General features: G+C 40.9%; 1 protein-coding gene across 1 annotated transcript in view; it reads right to left on the reverse strand.

Annotated features, from left to right (window-relative positions):
• Positions 1-658: 658 nt before the first annotated feature.
• AP3D1 (adaptor related protein complex 3 subunit delta 1) overlaps positions 659-25,010 on the reverse strand; it is a 152,472-nt gene continuing 128,120 nt past the window's right edge. Inside the window, exons 22-32 of the mRNA XM_069073499.1 lie at positions 21,284-21,470; positions 19,275-19,337; positions 18,298-18,393; positions 16,120-16,269; positions 14,694-14,741; positions 13,123-13,312; positions 10,419-10,507; positions 9,589-9,674; positions 8,875-8,996; positions 3,037-3,116; positions 659-2,750 (exon numbers count right to left, since the gene is read on the reverse strand). Of these exons, the coding sequence (XP_068929600.1) occupies positions 2,655-2,750; positions 3,037-3,116; positions 8,875-8,996; positions 9,589-9,674; positions 10,419-10,507; positions 13,123-13,312; positions 14,694-14,741; positions 16,120-16,269; positions 18,298-18,393; positions 19,275-19,337; positions 21,284-21,470 (1,207 nt within the window). The 3' untranslated portion in view covers positions 659-2,654. The remainder of the gene's footprint in view (positions 2,751-3,036; positions 3,117-8,874; positions 8,997-9,588; positions 9,675-10,418; positions 10,508-13,122; positions 13,313-14,693; positions 14,742-16,119; positions 16,270-18,297; positions 18,394-19,274; positions 19,338-21,283; positions 21,471-25,010) is intronic.

Consider the following 25,010-nt stretch of genomic DNA (forward strand, 5'->3'; position numbering starts at 1 on the left):
CATGACATAAGTAGGGCAACTCAGTATCTACCAGTCTCCCATTATAGCAGTCCATCTCCTTAACCACTCTGCCTTGTCCCATAGTATCCCATTATAAAGATAAGGAAATGAAGGCTCAGATGGGTCAAGTGATTTGTCTAGTTACATAGCTACTGAAAGAGCCAAAATGGAGAAACGGTGGTGAGGTGGGCAAAGTACTGTATTGAGAGACAGAACTCAGCTCAAAACTCTCGTTTGCCACTTTCCACCTGTGCGAACTTGGGCAAATCACAGATCTTTTGGGACCTCAGTTTCCCCATCTGTAAAATAAAGGGGTTGGTCTATATTCTCTCTAAGTTTCTTTCACTCTTTCAAGTTTACATCTTATGATCTTATGGCCCAGGCCTCCTAATCTGAACCCCCTCTTACTATCCCCAGGGCAAGGTGGTTTGTGTGGAAGATTAGGAGAATGGGAGGGGAGAGGTAGTTAACTGTATGGGGGTCAGTGAAGAGGGGCCAGATGACCACTCATCAGATTCACTGTAGGGGAAATGTGTCTTGATGTGGGCTGGATTAGAGGCTGTTAACGTTATTTCCAACTCTAAAATTTGGTGATTCTGCAACTCTTTGGGAGGAGTATAAAATGCTGGTCCATGAAATCTAGAGAGGACACACCAAGTTTAAACATCTGTTTTGAAATTTTATTGGATCATCTTGACACAAAATCATTACAGCAGCTTGTGGTATGTTTTTCTTTTCTTTGTAAGGGAATGTTGATAGCAAATAAATTCTTTAATATAACACATCATACAGTCTCAGAAGTCTAGAATCACTGCACAGGATTCTGTAATAGAGAATACTCTACATGCTAAAGTGACAGTTTTTATCCATGAAAAAGAAAATGTGAATTTCCATTCATTAAGGACCATTATCTCTGACAACAGTTTTTAATATGCTCAGTCTTTAACACAAGCTGGCTGTCCCAAACCAAAATGACACTTTACCAGCCGACTGAACCGCTGCCCACCAATCCCTGGTATAGACAAGTGCAATCAGAAAACAAATAATGCTTCTTGGATGCTGACGCCCATCTCATCGATGCTGCTAAGGAAGTGCTCCTTGCAGACACATCATTTCATGCCAGGAGCTTATTGCAAAGGAGCCCCGGGCTTACTTCATTGGGCACACACTGAGGAGGCCCAGGAAGAGGCCTGGGCAGCCGCCTTGGGGACGTTACTATGCAAGCCTGCTGGCCTCACAGTTTCCACCTGGAGGGTACTTGGTAATACTTAGGCCTCTGGAATAGCAGTTCAAGTACTACCAAGAACATTGAAGTGCAAACAACCTGAGTTTGTCCCTTTCTCGTCTTTCTGGACCCCCTTCTGACAGCTGCAGTTGCACCATATTGAAAAGCACAGTTCCAGTAATGAGATGAGTGGAAGGGGCTCTAAATAACACTCCTAAAATTGGCAGAGAATCTCAAAATTCTACCCCTTCCCCTGAAACAAGACTAGACAGAGTATGAGGGGGTCACCATCTAGAGCAAGAACGATCAGTCCCTTTTTGCCATCAATGATTCTGATTACTTCCCATTGTCACCGAGGACCACCACCATCCTTCCTGTCTCTGCAGTGCCAAACCTAAGCCCCTTCCTCCCCAGGCAGATTTCGGGGACCCTGCTGGGCTCTTACCAGCCACTCTCTGCTGAACAATCAGCACTGTGACAAAGCTTATGAGGAACAAGGGGAAAGTGATCCACCATTACATCTTTTATGCACTGTGTTTGGGAGCCAATGAAACTTCAAGAGCAGGGGTGGGGTGCGGTGGGGGTGAAGTTTAAAGCCAAAGAGTTTTTTCAGTCAAAGACACAGAAACATCCACACCTGGACACAGATACCGCCCCCATCCATACATCCCTTTGGACATCCGGTTCCTTTGCTACATTCTATCTTTTCAATAATGTGAGATTTTGGTGGATTTTACAGGAGCACATCAGCAAAAAAAAAATCACCAGAAGGGGATATATAATTGTACAGATAATGAGATGAACAAGGGATGGGGAAAAAAAGGAATTTAACTCTTTTCAGCCCCTGGGTTTTGCTCCAAAGTAGAAGTCCATATCAGCTGAACTCTTCTCTCTCCTTACTCCTGTCTCCCCCGCGCCATCCTCCAATTACTCAAAGTCAGAATCCTTGTATGCGCACAGCAAAGGGCTCAGGGAGAATCTGGCCCGCACGCCAGCTCCTCCTCACTGCCCTGAAGGGGAGTGCTGCAGACTTGTCTTGGGCTCCCTTCTTAAGAACCGACTGACACAGCTACTGCCATTGGCCCCAGCCTGTGGCTAGTCAGGGGTTCTAGCACCCAAAATCAGGATGAGGGAGGGATACAACTAGACTATGGGAAACAGCTGGATACAAAGACTCTGGGCAGTCTTGGACTTCAGAAGGTTTTGAGGCTGGAAAGGGTTATTGCTACAGTTGGTAAAAAGGTTCAAAGTGAAAAAATTTTAAAATAAACCAATGTAACCTACAGTCTTGAGATGTCTAAACTGCAGGTAACTGTGACATTAAATTAAAAGCACGTGCCCAGTCTAGTACATGCGGACAAGGGAGAAATGTAACACTTGAAAGCTGTCCTTGGTGCGTCTTCTGCAGAGGCGGGGCATAAGGGACCATTCAACACTTGGCCAAAGTTTCTCTCATCTCATCTAACAAATTGCTGAGTAGGGTGGGGTCACTGCATTTCCCATCCACAGATACGGAATTCTCTCCCTGCAAAGGAAAAGAAAAGTTGTGAGCTACCACATCTCAGGAGTGCAGAGCTTTTGAATGGAGCCTCCTGGGGCTGTTGGGAAGAAAGGCCTCACAAAGCACAAACACCAGAGCAACAGGCCCGTCACCCGAGTGGTTCCCTGACTCTGGGCTGCTCAGGTTCCAGAAGGGGTGGCAGCTCTGCCACGAGAGGCCAGGGAACCGCTGGGCCCAGTGGGCCACTGCTCCGCTCCGGCGTGAGCCCACCTCCACCTCTCTCAGCCTCTTCCCAGCAGGGGGTCCTCACCTTCTTTACGAGCAGACAGACGTGATGTCCTTGGATAGAGCGGCTGTACATGGAAGCGCAGGAATCAACTCGTTCCACAACTACAACACATTAAACAGCCGTCATGGTCAGCTCCATCAAACAATGCCCTAAATTCCCAGAAACACAGCCTTTCTAGGGGCAATGTCCCTGACAACTCTTGCGTTCAGGGAAGATGGGAGGTGAGGGAGGTGGGGGATACAGTATCCAATCTGGAGATACTGTGAGCACCCAAAGTTGGGGCTGGGAGCATCTTCTGGATTTAATCAGGAAAGAAGAATTTCCACGTTTTCTCAAGGTGGCACAGTGGATAGAGCACTGGACCTGGAGTCAGGAAGAAATGAGTTCAAATCTGTCCCCAGACACTTACTAGCTGTGTGACCTTGGGCAAATCATAACCTCTCTGCTTCAGTTTGCTCATCTGCAAAATGGGGTCGCAATAATACCTACCTTCCAGGGTGGTTGTGAGAATCCAATGAGACATCTTTATAAAGTGCTTTGCAAACTTTATAGCATTATATAAATGCTACTATTAGTACTTATAATGAAAAAATCTTCAACTTAAACTTGAGCTCTGGAGTACATAAGAAGAAGGCTAATAAACTCACTTAAGAGTGCATGATGGTGGATATCTAGGGTATTTCAATGCACAATGGATTGGAAGACACCAAGAATGAGACACACAATTCTCACCACTAGAGGCAAAGCTGGCAGCCCCTTGAGCACAAAATGGTCTTTTTTTATGAATGCACTTATTAAATCAGGAAAATATCCCCCAAAACATCGCATTCTCCAAGCTCTGTAGGAGAGAAATCAAGTCATCGGGGTTCCAGTGAAGGTACAACATTTCTGGTGGACAGTGACACAGAGGCAAACAATTCTCAGATCTTGGGGAGGCAGGAGAGGGTGTTGTTCCAGTTTTCAAGCCTTGAGTAGGGGCCTTGTCCCAGTGGCCTGAAATCTCTAAGAAGCACTGTTTCTATTCTTTCACTCATTCAAACATAAATGAATGACTGTTACATACCAGATTGGGACTCTGATGTTATTCAAATGGCTAAGACACAATCCCTGCCCATAATCTAGGAGGTATAAGGTGGCATATGAAACTCTGACTCGGGTGGTGATCTGAAATGACCCCTGAAAACTGGGTAGGATTTTGGTAAGTAGAAACTGGGGGCAGGAGATGGGAAAATGTCATTGACAGTCACAAGAGCTTGATATATCAAAAAGACTTTATAATCATTTAGTCCAATCCTGTTATTTTATAAAAAAAAAAAGAGGTGAAAGGACTGGTCCAGGATAATGGAGCTGGTATGTCACAAGGGCTAGGATGTGAAATCAGCTCTTCTGATTCTGAATCTAGTATTCTTTCCACTACAGCAGGATGAGCTGTAGGCAAAGGCAGGGAGTCTAGAAAGCCCACAGTGTGTGTGTGGAGGATGGTAAGCAGGACAGCCCTCTCAGTTACAGTGGAGGAGTCTGCAAAGGGAAATACTAGGAGTCCCTTCTGGAGAAGACAAGAAAGGGCCAGAGTGTGGACATAAGCCTAAGCTTGGACTGTGTAAAAACACAGGAGGTTTAGAAAAGAGGCACTGACAGGATGAAAGCTGGAGAATAGGAAGGAAACAAGGCTAAGTGGGAAGACAAATGAAGAAGTGACTGTAGTGATCCAGGAAGTAGGTAGTATAAAGAATGAAAAAAGAATGAATGGGACTTGGTGACTGACTGAATATAGTAGGAGTTAGGGAGAGGAAAGAGCCCAATAAGACACCAATGTTTTGATATGATGTGATTGTGAGGATGTTGAGGTTATAAAAAAATGTAAATCAGAAAGACATTAGTTGAACTTATCCCTCCCTCTCCTTTCAGTAATTCACAAAAGATTAACCAAAACAATAGGCAAATATTATAATAAAGTTAAAAGAAAAATTTTTTAAGTCTTGGGCCATTATTTTATATATATCATGGATTTATTTGTGGCTTTAAGGATGAGAAATTTCTGCAGCTAATATCCTTAGATTCTACAATGATGGCTTTTAAAAAATTAATTAATTTTTAGTTTTCAACATTCACTTCCATAAGATCTTGAGTTCTAAATTTTCTCTCCCTGGCTCTCTTCTCTCCTCCCCAAGATGGCGTGTAATCTGATCATTGAAAAAATTCAAATTTATATTAAACATATTTTCACATTAGTCATGGTGTAAAGAAGAATTAGAACCAATGGGATAAACCAGTAGAAAGAAGAAACATAAGAAAAAAAAGAAAGCAAATAGTATGCTCTGATCTGCATTCGGATTCCACAGTTCTTTCTCTGGATGTGGATAGTATTTTTCATCATGAGTCTTTTAGAATTGTCTTAGATCCTCGCATTGCTAAGAAAAGCTAAGTCTATCAAAGTTGGTCATTGGTCAAATTTGACCAAGCACAATGTGGCTGTAACTGTGTACAATATTCTCCTGGTTCTGCTCCCCTCACTTAGAATCAGTTCATATAAGTCTTTCCAGGTTTTTCTGAAATCTGCCTGCTTATTATTTGTTCAGTCATTCCCCAATTGATGGGCATCCCCTCAATTTCCAATTCTTGGCCACCACAAAAAAGAGCTGCTATAAATATTTTTGTACATGTGGGTCCTTTTCCCATTTTTATGATCTTTGGTATACAGACCTGGAAGTGGTATTGCTGAGTCAAAGGGTATGCAAAGTTTTATAGCCTTTTGGGCAGAGTTCCAGATGGCTCTCCGGAATGGCTGGATCAATTCACAACTCCACCAATATCACATTAGTGTTCCCATTTTCCCCACATCGTCTCCAACATTTGTCATTTTCTTGTTTTGTCATGCTAGACAATCGGATAAGTGTGATGTGGTACCTCAGAGTTGTTTTGATTTGCATTACTTTAATCAATAGTGATCTAGAACATTTTTTCATATGATTATAGATAGTTTTAGTTTCCTCATCTGAAAACTTCCTGTTCATATCCTTTGACCATTTATCAACTGGGGAATGACTTATATTCTTATAAATTTGACTCAGTTCTCTATATATTTCCTCTATATATTTATCAGAGACACTGGCTGTAAAAATTGTTTCCTAGCTTTCTGCTTCCCTTTTAATCTTGGCTGCACTGGTTTTATTTGTGCAAAACTTTTTCAATTTGATGTAATCAAAATTATCCATTTTACATTTCATAATGTTCTCTATCTTTGTTTGGTCTACAATAAAGGTTCTTACTCTAGACGGTATTATGGTATTAATGTATGAATTGAAGTGTTCATTCTGAAAAATGATCACAGTGAATTCAATTCTCAGTGTTTGCATGTTTTTTTATGAAAAAAATAGTCAATGAATGAAACAAGACAGCAGCAATTACAAAAGATTTTTATCTAGATAACTTTGATTATAAGAAATTGAAAAGCTTCTGCATATAAAATTAATGCATCTAGAATAGGAAGGGAAGTGAATGAGGAAGGAATTGAAAAAAAATCTTTGTATCAAATTTCTCTGATAATGATTTGATATCCAAGATTTAAATAATTAATAAATATATAAAAGAATAAAACATTTCCCAATAGATAAGTTGTCAAAGGATATGAACAGTTCTCAAAAGAACTGCAAACTATTTACAACCATATGAAAAGATCCTCCAAATTATAAATAACAAGAGAAATGCAAATCAAAGCAATCCTGAGGTTTTACTTTACACCCTGAAAATCAGCAAAAGTAACAAAAAATGGCAATTGTTAGTGCTGGACAGAATGTGGAATAATAACCATAATGGTACATTGTTGGTGGATCTGTAAAATGTTACAACTATACAAAATGGTACAACCAAAGCAATTTGAAATTATGCAAATAAAGTGACTAAAATGTCCATACAGATTGAATCAGAGACTCCATTACTGGGTTTATCTTCCAAGAAAGTCATTACTAAGAAGAAAGTCCTCCTATACACCAAAATATTTATAGCAGCATTTTTTGTCATAGCAAAGAAATTATAAACAAAGTGGATACTCATAATTTGGGGAATAGCTAAATGCAATTGTAGTACAAGAATGTAAAGGAATATGACTATGCTTTAAGAAATTATATATGTGATAAATACAGAGAAACATGGAAAGACTTATATGAACTGATACAAAGTAAAGTAAGCAGAGCCAAGAAGACGGAATACACAATAACTACAATAACATAAAAGGAAAGAACTATACATCAAAAAAATCAAAAGTGATTGCAACAAAATTATAAAGCTCAAGCAGAACTTGAAGAAAAAGTTGTGAAAAGACACCTCCAACCCACCTCTTCATGGAGGTGGGAGATCTTTTTTTTTTTTTTAAAGCAATTGGGGTTAAGTAACTTGCTCAAGGTTACACTGCCAGTTTTTTTTGTGGGTGTGTGGGTGTGAAGTATCTGAAGCCAGAACCGATCCCAGGTCTCCCAACTCTGGGGCCGGCGCTCTTACTGCGCCACCTGGCTGCCCCGAAGTGGGAGATCTTTACAGGTATTTATATATTGAATAGGTTTTTTGACTTTTTTGGTGCATTGACTAGTTATGTTGACTTTTTTTTTTAACTCTCTAACACAATACTTTTTGCTATATAAGAAGACTCTCTGGAAAGGGAGGGAAGAATACTTGGAACAACTAATGATATAAGAAAGAGAAGTCCATCAAGAAAAACTTATTTTAAAAACACCCTATCATTTACACAATAAGTAGGGAGGTGGGGAGAACACAGAACTGGGTACTATGGGTAGGTAAAAAGAATTTACCCCAAAAAACTAATAGGGACAGATGAAAAAAACAGGCTCAAGAGCTAAGAAGATGCTTTATTTGGTTAGGGTAAGCTCATAGGACTTAATTTCAAGATGAACCAAAGGTATTACACTATGGATCAACTATTGCCAATTGTATTTCCAATTATAGCCTTGTCATATAAAGATTATTTTAAAGAAATAGGGATCTTTAGCTTAGAGAGAAGAAAGCTGGGTTAGGGAAAGACTTAGAGGGAAGACATGTGTTAGCTGCCTTCAAGTATACGAAGGCCTGTCATGAAGAAGAGGAATTAGATTTGTTCTTTTCAGCTCTACAAAGTATAATTGGGACCAATGAGAAGTCAAGGAGAGGCAGATTTTAGATTGATATAAGGAAAATTGGACTAGTCATTTAATCTCAATTTCTTCATCAATAAAATGAAAGGGTTAGGGCGGCTAGGTGGTGCAGTGAGCAAAGCGCTGGCCCCGGAGTCAGGAGGACCCAAGTTCGGTTCCAGCCTCAGACACAACACCCACACAAAAAAACTAGCCATGTAACCTTGGGTCAGTTACTTAACCCCAATTGCCCTCCAAAAGGCAAATTAACAATAATAATAATAAAATAAAATGAGAGGGTTATATCAGATGATATATGATGTTCCTTCCAGCTCCAAATCCATAAGCCTACGATCCTTAGTTTAGACAGGAGGCCCCAAGTCATACAAATTTCCCCATCAGCAGGATGTACCTGAGTATATTCTAATTCTGCATTCCCCAAAACAGGAACTACTCCAGAAGAGGAAGGGAGATGGATAATCTACTATGATGTGGGAACCCTTTTATTAAATGTTGGTGAGAACACGTTAAAAAATGGGTGGTGAGGTGGCACAGTGGAATAGAGCACCAGCCCTGGAGTCAGGAGGACCTGAGTTCAAATCCTGCCTCAAATACTTAACACAAAAACTAGCTGTGTGACCTTGGGCAAGTCACTTAACCCCAATTGCCCTCCAAAAAGCCAAAAAAAATTTTTTTTCTCAAGCTACAATTAGTAAAAGAGATGAAATAAATTTACCTGAAAAGTGATGGTGAAAACAAATCTTCGCCAGAAGGTGTTGGAAAGAAATGCTAATTCCATCGACTTTTATGGAATTCATGCTCAGCTCACCAGACTCCAGCAACTTGGCAAAAGCATCACTGTCCCAAAAATACAAAGTGGGGAAGGAAGGACAATGCACTGAACGAAAATTCTTAGCTCCCTAGATAGTACACAATCAATCCCCCCCCCAAAAAAAAAGAATTGTAGCAAGAACTTTAGCAGCAAGAGATCAAGTGTTAAAAGATATAGTACTTTTATAAAAAATATAATACCTTTACTACCAAGGTAAGGCAACATTAGACTTGGAGGCTGGATGGTATCCCCCAATAAGACATTACTGGCTCGAAATCTCCTGCTGACAAGTCACAAATTTTCATGCTAATTTTAGAGATGGGGATATTTTCTTTTTAGATCTAAATGTCATTTTTAAGTAAGTTCATGAGAAACTTCAAATTAATGTTACCCAAAGTCACTGTGTTTCCTTTAACAAAACAATACGGGAGACAAATGAATTAGAGAAAAAAAGGGCTTAGTAACTAGCAAGGCACAATGGGTAGTTCATGCAACACCCAGGGTATGTACAGCCAAAGCTCAGCTGGACATATGTAGCCAAAGCAAGAGCCTGCGTGAGGTTCGCAGAACAGGAAGCTGTGAGGGAGGTCGGAGCTGCTGCCCTTGTTACCCACTTACCTATAGCAAGGCGTGGTGATCAAGTATGAGGTGCAGCTGAAGTGCAATTTGAAATCTAGCTTTTCATGGGTGGAGCCTTCGTCATTCTGCAATAGGCCAAAGGAAATGAGATGAATGGAGGCCAGAGGCTCTGTGGAAGGGAGACCCTGGAGTGCCCTCAGGATCCCCAGGTTCTAGCACCATCCCCATAGCGGGCTAGGCCTCCTGTACAAATGAAGGAGGCCCACAGCCCAGTGGCAGGCTCAGTCCCGTGATTCCACTGAAGTTATAGGAAGGGAGAATAGGGGAGGAGGGGACAGGTTTTGTATTTTTAAAATTCATTCCCTGGCTCTGCATTTTAAAAATTATGTCGTGGCTAAAAATCACAACAGCTTTAGAAAGAAAAATCACCATAATACCTTCAGAAATTCATTTTGAACCTTCCCTCTGGCTAAAGCTTGCTGGATTACTTTAAACACAGATATATTTAGATTTTCCTCTCTTTTTTATGTTAAGAAAATGGACCCCAGTTACCTCAGGCAATGCCAGGTTTAAGGAGGAACCCAGCAGCTCCAAGCTGGTTCTCCAGCTGGCAAGAGAGTCCATCACAGCTGATCTGCTCAACTTAAGGCAGGGTCAAGCATTGAACAATGAAAATGCAAACAACCTGGCTTTGGGATAATTACTCTGAAGGTGGCGGTCCCTTTGGAGGGTTCAGTTGGCAAGTGAAATGTGACAGGTGAAATGCTGCTCCAGAGAAGCCCTTTAAAGCAGTGCTTTCTATATGCAAACTCAAAAGCCCACACAGTTCAGACTCAATGCAAAAACAGAGAGTTTAAAGCTGTACTTACTTTGACTATAAAGGACAGCGTCCCTTTTAGCTTCTGTGCCATGATGATGCTCTGAACAGTAAACACAAACTGGGCTTCATTAGAGATTCCTGACATGGAGAGAGGGTGAAGGAGAAAAAAGTGAGACACCAGGAAAAGCATGGTTCGTGAAAATCACAGGAAGAAGAGATAGGGAGAATGTACTAATGACGCAGTTCTCATCCGCCAAATGTGTTTATCAAGAGATTAAGCTCCTTTAAAGGGAAGAGGGACAGAAAGGAGGAAGTCCCTTCATCTTCCACTGTGCCACTCTTGATTTGTTCTCACAAGAGACACCATCCCTGCTTCTCCTGAGATCAGAAAGCTGCTTTCCATTTAGTACAGGCATTGGTGAGGGAGAAAAACGTCAGATAATTCTGAACAAGGGAAGTTCTGGGGTGTTTTTTCTGTCGTTTTTATGATGCAGCCCCAACTATCCTATTTTGTGGTGAACTGGAAAACTAACATTATAAGCCTAGATCAAATGTCTCAAGTCTTAGTTGTTAATGATTACATCATTAGTTAAATTTAAACATAATAAGAAGAAGCTATACTTCTATAATATTTCGGTGCTTTCAAGAAGCACCAGACATAGGGCAGCTACATGGTGCAGTGAATAGAGCACCAGCCCTAGAGTCAGGAGGATGTGAGTTCAAATTTAGCTGTGTGACCTTGGGCAAGTCACTTAGCCCTAATTGCCTTGCCTTCCCCCCTCCAAAAAAAGAAAAGAAGCACCAGACAATACATTTCAGGAATATTCCTGAGAAGAACGGAAGTTGGTGGTGGTGGTGATGGTGGTATTGAAGGTAGCTAGGTGGCTCAGTAGATAGAGTGCTGGGCCTAGAATCAGGAAGACCCAAGTTCAAAACCAGCTTCAGATACTTACTAGCTGTGTGATTCTGGGCAAGTTTGCCTTAATCCACCAGAGAAGGAAATGGCAAAATCACTCTAGCATCTTTGCCAAGAAAATGCCATGGACAGTATTGGCATGCTATGGTCCAAGGGCTCATGAAAAGTCAGACACAACTGAATAATAATGGGAAAAGCATTAGTTTCTGAGGATGCAGATGCAAATCCTTGCTGTTTCTGCCTACCTGGGAAGCTTTGGGTGATCCAGTTCTCTTTTGGGGGCTTTAGATTTCCCATTATCAAAATTATCTGGCTGGACTAAACAAGCTGAAAGGTCCCCTCTGAGCCTATGACACTGTGACAGTCTGCACCCCAGTGGAGAATTGCTAAGGAGATACAGAGTCAGTGAGTCAGTGAGAAGGGGAGAGAGAGAGAAAGAGAAGGGGAGGGAGGGAGGGGGAGAGAGGGAGAAAGAGAGAAAGAATATGTGTGTGTGTGTGTGTGTGAGAGAGAGAGAGAGAGAGAGAGAGAGAGAGAGAGAGAGAATGGTGGACCTGTAACAAATCACAAGATAACCTTTCTTACACTCTTCAGGGACATGAATTTTCACATGACAATTCTTCAATAAGTTTCTCTCTTATGGGATTAACATAATAGGCCACCCATGAAATATGATGGAATTTGCTGATTTTAATAAAAATGAAATATTCATCACAATAATCATCAGAGTAACTTCAGTAATACTTCTTTTTTGGAAGACTGAGACCCTGTAAGGCAGAGTTGTACAGATTTGGAATTGATCTGAATTCTGGCTTTACTACCAGATGTGTGACATTATGCAAATCACTTCCCCTGAGTCTCAGTTTTTTAATCTGTAAAATAAAGTAATATGAATAAATGGTTTCTTTAGTCCCTTCCAATTTCAAGTCCTATGGGCCTTCTAAGCCCTGGAAACCCTCATCTGAATTTTTACCTTGTTAGATGTAAATCTTCTTGTTTTTATTTGCCTGAAAACTGGGAGAAAAAAAACTGGCTCCTGAACTTTGGAGATAATTTCTAGATCTAAACCAAATCTACTGAGTCCTTGACTGGAAAGCGTAGAAAGAACACTGGCCTTGGAGTCATCAGACCACCTGGGTTTGAATCTTGGTTCCTATGCTTACTCTGTGACCATGAGTAAATCCCTTAACCTCTCAGCATCAGTGTCCTGATCAATAGAATGGTGATAAGAATATCTGTACAACCTACTCTAAGAGTTTGTGAGAGAAAGTACTTTGTAAACCTTAAAGTATTCTGAAAAAAGGAACTAAAATGTAGCACATGTGGTTGTCATGTTTGATGATGAGTTTATTCCAGATTCATGTGACAGCGAATGTTTTCAGGATTATAATATCAGCATCTTGAATTTGCACATTTGCAGAGTGAATCCATCAATAGACAAGTATTCATTAAGTGCTTATTGTATTTTGAAGCATTGTGCTAAGTAAGGACTTAGGATACAAAGTCTTGTAATGGTGCTACGGGGACAGCTGGTCAGATAGGAATCCTGCTGTAACTGGGGGACTGGCTGAACATCAGTGGGATCTCTGGACTTTACCATAGAGGAATTTCCATCATCTATTACTACAGTATCATGAAATGCCTTTCAGTGGGACATCTCTGGTGTCAGGGTTTTCAAGTCCTTTCCCACATATTTTGCTATTTAGACTGGGATGAAAGATCAAAGTTCTTCCTCAGTTACACCTCATGCCTCGCCTGAAGATACCATGCGACGCTACCCCCCCACCCCCCACCCCCCAGTCAAAGAGACGTGCTAGTCTGGCTTGAGACTGCTTACCAGGGGGCAGCTGGAAAGGCACAGGGACGCCATCATGCACTGAGGTGCCTTCTGGACGAGACATTTTTGTGTTCAGTGAATCCAGTACATTTACTTCCATGTTTTTCAGGAAGCTATCACTCTTGTTTTCAAAAATCACAGACACAGTCACTTGACTATCCTTCTGAAGATTGCCTTGAATGTCATATGTCTGTAAATAGCCAAGACAAAAAGGTGTTGTACAAATTTTCTTCAGTACTTGCTAAGTCCAGGAGGAAGTTGTTAAAGCCAGATTAGTAGAAATATGAAGGGAGCCAAGACATCTGATCCAGGAATCAGGCTGGTCCTAGATAGGTTTGCTCCAGGTTTTCACCATGACCAGTGCAAAGTAACTGGTGTTGATTTTTTCCCTTGAGAAGTGACCGTTATCAGAGCCTTTCTGATATCCTGTGATCCAGGGAGGTACCCTGTTCTGGGATTATTGCCAGAAGATGTTTGCTGCTTTTATACATTTTTAGATACTAAAGTGGGGACCTGGTTATCTCCAAGGCCTAGTAGTTGACATCATTACTTTACTGAACAAAGGGTATTAAGAAAACCACCTGACCTATAATTACCTTCTTTGTTTAACTTCTCTATAAAAACCTTGCTCATGTTATCAATAAACGAATTGCCTGACAATCATGCCTGGACCACATTTACATATCACACTTTCCTGAGCTAGTGTGTCAGTTTAGAGCTGGCTTAAGAAACCACTCAAGTTATCTCTGCAGAAATAAGGGGGAAAAACCCTAACAAGCCAGCCTGAATCAGAGGATGTGTGTTGTTCTTGTTCAGTCCTGCCCAACTCCTCATGACCCCAGCTGGGGTTTTCTTGGCAAAGATACTAAAATGCTTTATCATTTCCTTCTCCAGTTTATTTTATAGATGAGAAAACTGGGGCAAACAGGGTTAAATGACTTGCCCACAGGACACAGCTAGGAAGTGTCTCCAGCACTCTCTTCACTGTGCCACCTAGCTGCCCAAATATAAGCTGTACTTTTCCTCTCAAAATCTAATCTAGTTTGTATAAATTCTCAGTTTGTGAAATAAAGTAAATAAAAATATATATGCTGAAAAATTTTTTAAAAATCATTTTAGAGATATGGCAAATATCAGGGGACATTCTATACTCTGAACAAGAGTTCACTTTCCATTTCTTATTCACTTAAAGAACAGCTTGGAAATATGTACCATTGGTTCAAAAATAGTCTACTCACTCTAAAATGAGATCTATGGAAAGAAAAAATATGCACATTTACATAGGAAAATACTGCCAATTAAACATGATAATTAGGTTTCCTTTGGGAAAAAAAAAAAGATGTAGGCTATATGAAGACCAATAAGGAAATTGTGGCCTACTCACTTTTTTTTTAGTTAATAGCAATATACATCCTTGTGAGATTTTTAATGAAAAGACAAGTATATCCCCTTTTTTGAGGAACTGGTGACTCATCCCAACCAATGCTCATCAACCTCAGCAGAAAGGACGGCACTCTCTGCTCTAAGATCAGATCGTTTCCTCTAAGTACACTCCAGACCACGTTACTCACCATTTTAATGAAAGAATTTTCAGCTAGAAGGCAGTAACTGGACATGGGCTAGGGGGAAAGAAAAGAAAACATTTTTAGTGTAGAAAGCTTATGGAAGGTAACTGTCTGCTAACAAATCCTGCTGATGATCTTGGAGTTCGAGGAAATAAACACAACTTAGCCCTAAGAACAGCATTAATAAGTGCCAAGCATACAAAAAACACATTAAAGGGATGCTGCATCACAATTTAAAGGGGACGAATTAATTTTTACTCTTCAGAAACAAAATAAGCCAGAGCTGCTTTGAACCTAGGAAGAATCCCAGCTTGGGATCAAGAGGACCAACAGAAACTCTCCCTTTGATGCACAATGCTTGCATTGCACCCCATCTGCCCTCCAGTCACTGACCTCGCTTAGGCCCTCCTCAGCTCCTACCCTCCTCAGGTACCATTTCAATAAGCCTCTGTCCACTCTGTCCACAGCTGATTAAGGGACTTTCCTCAAGTACATGTCTGACAATAACACCCCCAACTAAAGTGACTGCATCTAGGACCAAAGAGAAATTCTTGTTCTTAGCACTTAAAGCCTTTCCTGCCTTTCCAACTTTGTGACACCTTACTTGACTTTCCACACACCATATGCAGTCACACTAGTCTTTGAGCTGCTGTCCCCCTCTAAAACAACAGGTTTTTTTATTTTTTTTCTAAAACAACCCTCTGCTCCCATGGGCCCTTTTGTGGGAGGCCTTTCCTGGTCTTTCCCATCCCCTAGCTCTGGGCCTTCTGCTCTATTTATATTGTATATACCTATATATGTATAAGCTGTCTGACCTGTTAGAAATGTAAACTCCTTGAGAGCAGTGTCTATTTCATTTGTATCCTATCATGAAGGAGGGACTTAATAAATGCTTACTTATTGCTGATCCACAGAACACTGGAGAACTTGCTAACCAAGCCATCAGAAGCTACTAAGAAGCATGGGAAGAGAGAGGAAAGAGTCCTGGATTATTGAAGGAATATCCAGGATATTTGAATCCTGGTTTCTTCATTTATTGTTACTCAACCTCTTGCAGTCTCCATGTCCTCAATCGTCATGGCAGGATAATAATGCCCTATTCAGCCTTCCTGGGTTTATATGAAGGAAAAGCTACTAAAGCACAAATTATCATCATAATAATAATCAAACAGTCTCTGCAAGACAAAGACACAGCCCGGGGAACCATTCTGAGCAGGTGCTAGCCCTCAGAACGCCCTGTGAGGATAAACTCTGCTGAGGCCAAAGTCCCTTCTTTTCCCCAAGTCAAAAGCAGATCACGTCTGCAGTAACCTGGTGGATAAATGCGGGTTGGTTCTGAGTGGCCTGCACCACCTGCCCTGCCTCCAGGGGAGCTCATGCCAATCCCCAAGTCCCCAAGGGGCCAGAGAAGCAGCACTAAGCAGCCCCTCACCGGGAGGGGCTCATCATCAAGGGTGCCGTTTTGGATAGCTTCCACACGCTCATCTTCACTAGGATGCTTCTTCTTTTTGGATTTCTTTTTGTCCTTGGACTTCTCTTCCTTTTCCTTCTTATGCTTTTTCTTCTTATGTTTGGAAGATTTCTAGGACCAAAAAGAGAGTCAACAATAAATTCTTAAAATGGCTTCTTAGAGTTGAGGTGTCAACATTTATGGAAGAGTGACTAATATCTTTATAAATTTTAATTCTGACACAACCTTAAAGCATCAAATTCCACAGCAAATTCTGTAAAGAGAACCCCCTAACTTCCTCTTTCCCCTGTAACATTAGAGCCTTCCCTCCTCATCCTGATATCTTGTCAAGTCCTTCCTGGGCTCAAAACCGCTCAGGGGTTCTAGACTCCCTCCAGAATAACCAACCCCTTTAACTGACGAAGTTTTCACCAGCCTAATCTCATTCTCTGCCCCTAGACTTGCTCTGTACCTCATCAATGACTGAAAGATGCCACAGAAAACACTGTACTTTCCAACTTCTACGTCAACACCTACCAGCTCCCAGAATCTCCAAGTTAAAAAAGACCTTGCCCAGGGGTGGCCAGGTGGCTCAGCGAGTGAGAGCACTGGCTCCAGTGTCAGGATGACCTGGAGATCAAATCCGGGCTCAGATACTTAGCACCACACCTAGAAATAATTGGCCGTGTAACCTTGAGCAAGTTACTTAACCCCTATTGCTTAAAAAAAAAACAAACAATTGAAGGAAGTAATACATTTTGGGGCGGCCAGGTGGCTCAGCGAGTAAGAGCACCGGCTCCAGTGTTGGGATGACCTGGAGATCAAATCCCGGGCTCAGACACTCAGCACCACACCCAGAAACAACTGGCCGTGTAACCTTGAGCAAGTTACTTAACCCCGATTGCTTTAAAAAAAAAAAGACCTTACTAAAAAGGGATCAAGTTCAACCCAAACCTGAACAAAAATCTACTCTACAATACATCTAACATGGCTTTCCCTTAAAGACCTTCAGTGAGAAAAAAAACTCACTATACCTCTGGAAGCAGCTCATTCCACTTTTTTTTTTTTTTAAAGCAATCGGGGTTAAGTAACTTGCTCAAGGTTACACAGCCAGTTGTTTCTGGGTGTGGTGCTGAGTATCTGAGCCCGGATTTGATCCCCAAGTCATCCCGCTACTGGTGCCGGTGCTCTTACTCGCTGAGCCACCTGGCCGCCCCTTCATTCCACTTTTTAATAGCTCTAATTGTTAGGAAGACTGTCCTTTCATCAAGATTAAATTTCCCTCATTTCAACTTCTCTTTCAGGTTTTTCTCTCTGAAGAACAGGTCTAATGCTTCTTTCATGTAAGACAGCTCTTAAATACTTGAAGGCAGCAATCACGTTTCCCCTAAAATTATCTTTATATTATAGACCCCAGTTCCTTCAGTTGATGCTCATGTGGTGTGATCTAAGACCGTTTCCCATCCTAGGTGCCCTCCTCTGGACACTATCTAGCTTGCTGATCAATGAACTTCCTAAAAAGTGGACCCCAGCATGGAACACAGCATGCTAAGTCTGACTAAGACAGGCAGCAAGACAATCTCCTCTTACTACTGAACATGATGCAGCCTGAGACTGCATTAGCTTTGGGGACTGCCATATTATAACTGCTGATTGCTCTCATTCTGGGAAGTCTGCACAATCCAGGCAGCGTGGCCTTTAGGGTGTCTATGATATTCTAAATTTCTCAGTCTGCTACTATCAATAGTAGTTCCCTTTTTCTTTGCAAGAGCTATAGAAGTCTATCATTCAACCATTATTTATTTATTTTGAGGTCATCTTTAATTTTAAATTAAATTTTTAAAAAATAACAAAAATGATTTCATTTTTTTCCCACCTCCCTCCATTCAAGGGGAAAAAAAAGGGAAAACAATATTTCTGTAACAAATATGTATATGATCAAATAAAACAAATTTCTGATTGGCTATGTCCAAAAAAAATCTATGTCTCACTTGTACCCTGAGATCATCAACTCTGTCAGGAGATGGGTAGCATGCTTCTGGATGGGCTTCTGGAATTGTGGTTGGTTACTGTGTTTATCAGAATTCGTAAGTCAAAGTTCAAACCAACATTGATTAAGAAACAACTGCCTCTATTTGCACTGTTGTGATATTTGCTTACCTTTTCTTCATCATCCTCTTCATCTTCTCTCTCTTCTTTTTTAGGTTCCTCATAGTCTTCAGGCACAGCCATAACTGTATTTACATTGGTTTCACTCTGCACAAGAGGATGAAAAGTTTATTTTAACCAAAGTGAAAAACCAGGCCATGTCAGCATATGTGTGAGGCTATTGGGTCTATAGGACTAACGTAGTCTGATTTAAATAAAAAAGAAGAAAGCATAATGATCATTTTAGGAAGCCCTAATTCCTCTGCAAACCAAGCTAACCTTTATCCCTTAAGGGGCTGGAGCTTTACTCTCTAATCTTATATACTACAAATAATTCCTAAGCTAGCAGCAGTCACACTTTAAACAGTTAATGTGAAACAGTCAGGTTTTCAAATCTCTTTCCCAACTGTGATTATCTTTGGCTGGAAAGGTGGAAATAGTCGATTTGATTCAATAAACATTTATTAAAATAGCATCTATGTGCCCATCATCTTGTGAAATACCAAGAAGAAAGTCAAAAGAAGATGATCAAAATCTTTCCTCTCAAAGACCTCTTGCCAACATCAGTTTTGCAGGAAAAATACCTTAATGGGAAATAAGTTTTAATATTTAGAAGAAGACCTGAAGTATGAAACCAAGGGCTCACAGGTTTTCTCACATCTCCAAAGGACTTTATTGGGAGGTGACCCATGAAAAGTGTCTAGCTCAAAAGGCATTTTCTGATATAAGTGGCAGCACTGACGGTCATCTGTAGCTATATGGCCTGTACCATACTCATTGCCAATGCCACCACCATGCACCAGCCTGGCTTCCTCTTGAAGCCCCACAACTCTGGTGAGGCATTTGTCCAGGGGAGTAGTGAACTTCCTGACAATTCAATGGAGTGCCTCACATTGCCAGTCATTTCCAGATAGGACCGTATTTTCACTCATTCTTAAGCCTAAAAGAGTATGCTTTTCCATCTCTAAAGGACCACTATGTGCACTTACAGGTGATTGTGCTGTGGAGGCAGCTGGTGGGGCAGCAGAAAGCCAGAAATCTAAGTCTTCCCCCTTAAATAAAGAAGAGATGAAGTTTCAGCATGAAAAAATAACGTCATGGGCTTTCTCTTTTTAAACATATGGAGTAAGAAGTTACTCAGCTTTTCTCTCTTACTTCCGATTAAGACATGATTTACCATCATGGAGAAAAGGGTAGAAGAGAACTGTGTGACTATGTTCTTATCCAGTTCCTCATTTATAAACATACTTTTCATCTGGACTCCTTGGCAGAACAGAACAATCTTCCCCTTTGTTGCCCACTATCTCTAAAGATTTCCCTATATTCCTTTCCATCTCTCTTCCTACCTGTTGCAGACTCAAGAAGTGGTTCCTGCCCCCTGCTCTGGCTGGCAAAGGAAAGAGGGCAAAGAACAGGAAAAACTCAGCCAGCTCTCCTTTATTGCCAGGGTTTTTGTTCTAAAATAACTTAGGTTGTAACTCTGGAGGCATTTTTTTCCCCCACAAAAACACTTAGCTGTAACTTCCTGACATCTAATTTAATCAATAATTAGATTAGCTGTAACTTCCTGACATCTAATTTAATCAATAATTAGACTGTCAATATGGATTTGGATCAGTTTGTCCAGGAATGTGTTAATTCACTGATATATAAATAAAAAGTAGATTTTAAAATAGTATTTAATTATTCATTAGAACAAAACATAGCCTTAAAGTCTTCAAACACAGTGTCTCCCAAGATTATTGTCATATAAAGTTTTTAGGACAGATGTGACCACAGAGATGACAGTTCAGTGATCCACAGAGTATCAACATCTAGTGAAACATGAAACACGGTGGATGCCCCAATGAGACCCTGATCTAAGTGGTATGGATCTACCCTCTTCACTGGCAAACTGCTACTCCCCTGCTGGGCAACTCTTGTCTATGTTCTTCTGTACATCCTCCACAGGAGTCACTCAATGTGCTTGAAGCCCTCCTCTGGCTTTGGTAATGTTTCAGTGATGATTAGCACTTAGGCTGTTCAATTCAACTACGTGACTGACCCAATTTTTTTAGTCATGAATAACTTTTCCTGAATGCCAGTACTAGTTTGTAATATGCTGTGGTATGGTGGAAAGAGCAATGAATTTGGAGTAAAAGACCCTGGGTTCAAATTTCAATGCAGCTTACTTCCTAGGTGACCTAGAACAAGTCACTTGTCTTCTCTGGGCCTCAGTTTCCTTAACCGTAATAAGAGGCAGCTGGACTTGAAGGCCTCTAAGCTCTTGTCCATCTCAAACTCCCATGCCTCTCCATGCCCTTCTCTCCACCATCCTGACATTGTCACTGAAGAAAGAGATGAGGATGATATAAATGTCTGTATTCTAAAAAGTCTGTTTCCCGAGCTGTCATCGTCCCCTTAAATGCAGAACCCAAGGGCCACCTTTTTGGTGATGAACTTCCTTGGACAGGAATCACAGTTTGTTCCTGGGTCTAACCCGAAAGACCTCAAGTCTTTCTAGCCTTTTGGAATGTGACAAGGGGCAATTCCCTAACAGTTCCACTCTGATATTTAACCCAGAAAAACCTACAAAGATATAACTACAGCAAATCCCACAAATTCACCTCTGAATCAAAAACAATCAGAAAAGTTTCACCCAAGGCTTGCTTCTTCACAGACAAATTATCAAGAAGAGGTGGTCTGACAAGGTTTATAAACAAAATATTCATGATTTATAACTGCAGTTCAAATTTCTATAACACCCTGAGGTTTACAAAATACTTTCCCCACCACAGCCCTCTGAGGCGGGTAATGAAAAGTTCTCCATGTTATGGATAATGAAACAAGGCTCAGAGGGCATAAGCCTCCTGCCCTGACTTTCCGCCCACCATGCCACCATGACAGCCTGTGGAGAGTCCAGACATGTCAGGAACTGGGAGAAAACAGAAAATGAGAAGTCACAGCTCCTACCCTCCGAGGTTAGTGCGCAAGGAGGCAAGAAACTAGCAAGAATTACCTTTTTCTCTTTTTCTTTCTCTTTTTTCTTTTCTTTTTCTCTCTCTTTTTCTTTGTGTTTCTTCTCTTTCTTTTTGGGTTTTTTGCTCTTCTTTTCTATCACAGGAATTTCTTCTTTTTCAGGGGATTTGGGGGTCTCTGCATTTCTATGTCTTTGGACTGGTAGTTTTTCACTATCTGCTAAGGGCCTTAAAAGAAAAAAGAAGGGCAATATTTGGTGACAGAGACCACTCCAATCCCAAAACATTCACTAGTTTCCCCCAAAATGTGTTTTCTAAAGGAATACCCTGTTGTCTAGAAACCCTGTTGATGCACCAAAGCTTGTGATGTGCGCATACTTTAGGGTTCCAAAGGGAATCTTTTGTTCAGTCAGAGATGACTTTCTCCTGCATGCATTTTAAAAACCACAAATTTGACTGCTTTTTTTCAGCTCTGTACTAACCTTGTTAACACTTGAGGATAACAAAAGTACTTGCGGATTAAACAACACTTTCAAGAAAAACAGTGTGGGAACACAAACATACACTGTCTTAGATCCTCATAAGCCACATTATCTTTAAAGAGTTAAGGGTAAAGAAGAGGAAAAATTCAAAATTCAAGATACCACAAATTGCCATACAAAGCAAGCTATATAACAACTCATCAGGTCCTTACCAGATGGTTACAACAGCTATGTCTACATATCAGAGGAGGGACTAATATTTTCTTTTCTCAAGTCTGTTAACTGGGGACTATAATGATTTGGAAGCAAGATTCTTTCCTAACTAATCAATTGTTTGTCTGTAGAAGCAAGTGGTAGGAGGTGTTAATCACCAGCTGGCATTCTAATCTAACTCCATATACCATGCAGACACAGATACTCAGAATCTTTTTTTCTGTAAAGTTAGGGCTTTGTATTTTAAAAATAAACACTGAGACAGCTTGTATTTTAGACAAAGCTGGGGGAAGCCCATTTAGTACTCTCCAGGTTTTCTGGCCAGCTGAAACTGTTAACCCTTATGGGCTAGCATTAATAAAGTTTAAATACTTGCTTTAGTATGCTGTCAGCCAGTAAAGACAGTAGAGGGGAACCTACTCTAATTTTACTTTGTAAACTCCCAAGGATCACTTGCTGGTTTAGCTAATAAGTAGTTACAGAACTGTAATACCCTCAGCTTCCTAGAAGCCTCACATCATGACTCATGAGAAAAGTCACTAAGAAACAGTGGCCACCCAGGTTAGGCTTTGATATGAGGATACCATGTATGATCCTAGGAAATTGTACAACACTGTTTTGGGGGCAACAAATCGATCTTTTCAAAGAAGGCTGAAATACTGTGATATCTTACCTGTGAGGCTTCCCTGAAACCAGACTGCATGTGGGTGTGAGAGATAGACATGGCAATGTGAGCACAGAGAGAAAGAGAGAGAGGACAGAGGTTATGAGAACAAATGACAAGACAGACGGGGGCCAATGGGTCTGAAGAGGTGAGAAGAGAATGGACAGACACAGTGTGAAGAACCAAGCATCTTCAACTGGGAACATCATTTAATTTAGGAACAATTCTAATAGAAAATTTCTCATAAATGTATCTTTTGCTTTGCTTTAGAAGCCCTTTGTACAGCACCTGAAGGACTTTTACTGATTAAGAATCTTACTGGCTGCTCCTGTTAATCTCTAACCAGAAGCTATGATCCTCTGGTAATTTCCACAGCTGGCAACTAGAAAGTAGGAAAGGAGTATGACTATGAACAAGCCATTTAGGGTTAAAGAGTGCTTAAAAAGAGTTTCCTTCTACTGCTTGGTAGAAAACCAGAAATGCAGAATTGTCTTTAAATGGAAAAGCTGGATAAAGCTTGGACCTACTCATTCCCATGTGTAAGCCAAGATTTTCCATAAATTTATCCACTCTAAAAAAACAGAAGAGTGGTGGCCTGAAGCAACCTGCAATCTTGTTTCAACTACAATTGCACAAATTGGCCAATAGGTCTGTGACTTAATTTCTCCCATATGAGGATGCCAAATATGCATTTTTCAATGAATGGTTGATAAGAGCTTTGTTATTTCAAAGAAATATCTTATCAGTAAAACTGCTCTGGCTTTTACCAAAGCTACTGTCGCAAAGGAAACAATTTTTTAAGCCTAGCAAAGCAATACCAGTTATTAATAAAAGATAGAAAAACTTCTATTTGTGACCCCTGGTGTAGTAATAAAGCTACTATCAGAATTAATACAGTGAAAATGACAGAGCTATTCACCACAGATTCCCCTGTAGCTAGAGTCAGAGTGGATGAGAATTTTTTAGGAAGAGCACGGAATCAAAACAGATTTAAAAGGAATAGTTTTTCAAACCATTATGGGAAGTGAGCTTCATATTTCTTTCTTAGTTTACAGCCCATGCCAAAATTGACAATGGCTTGTATCTGTTCTTGGAACAAAAAGGGAGAGGAGAGGAACAATGCCAATAATACAGAAATGAAGTGTTCCTCGGCCATAATAGCCGACATTTACCCAGTGCTTTAAGATTTGCATAGGGGGCAGGATGCTGGAGGGAGTGCAGTACTGGCCTGGAAGTCGGGAAGGTGTGGGAGCCAGTTCAGCATCTGACACACTGTATGACCATGGGTGAGTCACTTAGCCTCTCAGTTCTCTCAAGTAATCCTCTAAAACAACAAGTTAGAGGGATTGGTGGAAGGAGTTTTCATATTTGGAGTTCTCTACAATTAGGTTCACTAGCTTTCAAGATCATAGACAGCTTATGTAACCTTTCCAAGCCTCAGTTTCCTCACTTGTAAAATGTGGATGATAATAATACCACCTTTTATCAAGGTTATTATGAAGATCAAGTGGGAATGCATCAAGTGCTTTGCAAACCTCAAAGTGTTATATAAATGCAAGCTATTATTACAATGCAGTTCAGCATAAAGAGCATAAACTCAGGAGTCAGAAGAGTTGGGCTTAAATCACTCCTTGAGTTGGCCTTGTCACTAAGAGGCAAGTCTCACCTTCTTCCACTGTAAATTAAGGGACTTGGACTAGACTGGCCTATGAGGTACCTTCAAGTTCCTAGAGCAATGATCCCATGATGAAATCTCAGGACTAGACCCTCAAAAAAAGTTTGCAATGGACCTATAAATGAAAGGAAGACATTCTAACCTCTGTGGAGACACAGATGAGAGGAGGAGTGGGAACTTTGAATGGAGTCAGTTGCTTAAAAACTCTTGATTTTGACCTAAGATTCTGACCTTCATTTCGAAAAACGTCACACTGGCTGGATGAAAGGGGAAGCGTCCAAATGTGCTTTTTAGAAGCCATGATGGCAACCATTCCAAATAACATGGACAGAAGACTCAAGACCAGTTCCCTAACTGTGATTTTGTCCATGGCTGGCCTAAGCATCCGTTGCACTGGCACTGAATGTGAAGCTGCTGCTCTGCTCAAGAGTCCAAGGGGATGAAATGGGGGGTTGGGGGCATAACGCCCCTCAAGTGCAGAAAGGAATGAGCTTTATCTAGCTGTCTCTGTAGGAGCAGAACTAACCAAGAAAGGACATTGTCAGTCAGGGTCCCCTGTCATGTAAAACTGTCTCTGAGGTGGTGGAATGGAAGAGCACAACTTGGGATATGGATCTAGGAGAGCCAGCAGAGCCTCAGGGGAAGCTACCTCACAGTTTCATTCTTCTGGGAAATCACCAGGCTCAGCGTGCGTGTGTGTGTGTGTGTGTGTGTGTGTGTGTGTGTGTGTGTGT

Source organism: Petaurus breviceps, unplaced genomic scaffold, assembly GCF_028583685.1.
Source record: "Petaurus breviceps papuanus isolate PSGF00001 unplaced genomic scaffold, PetGlider_PUasm1.0 108, whole genome shotgun sequence".
NCBI lineage: Eukaryota > Metazoa > Chordata > Mammalia > Diprotodontia > Petauridae > Petaurus > Petaurus breviceps.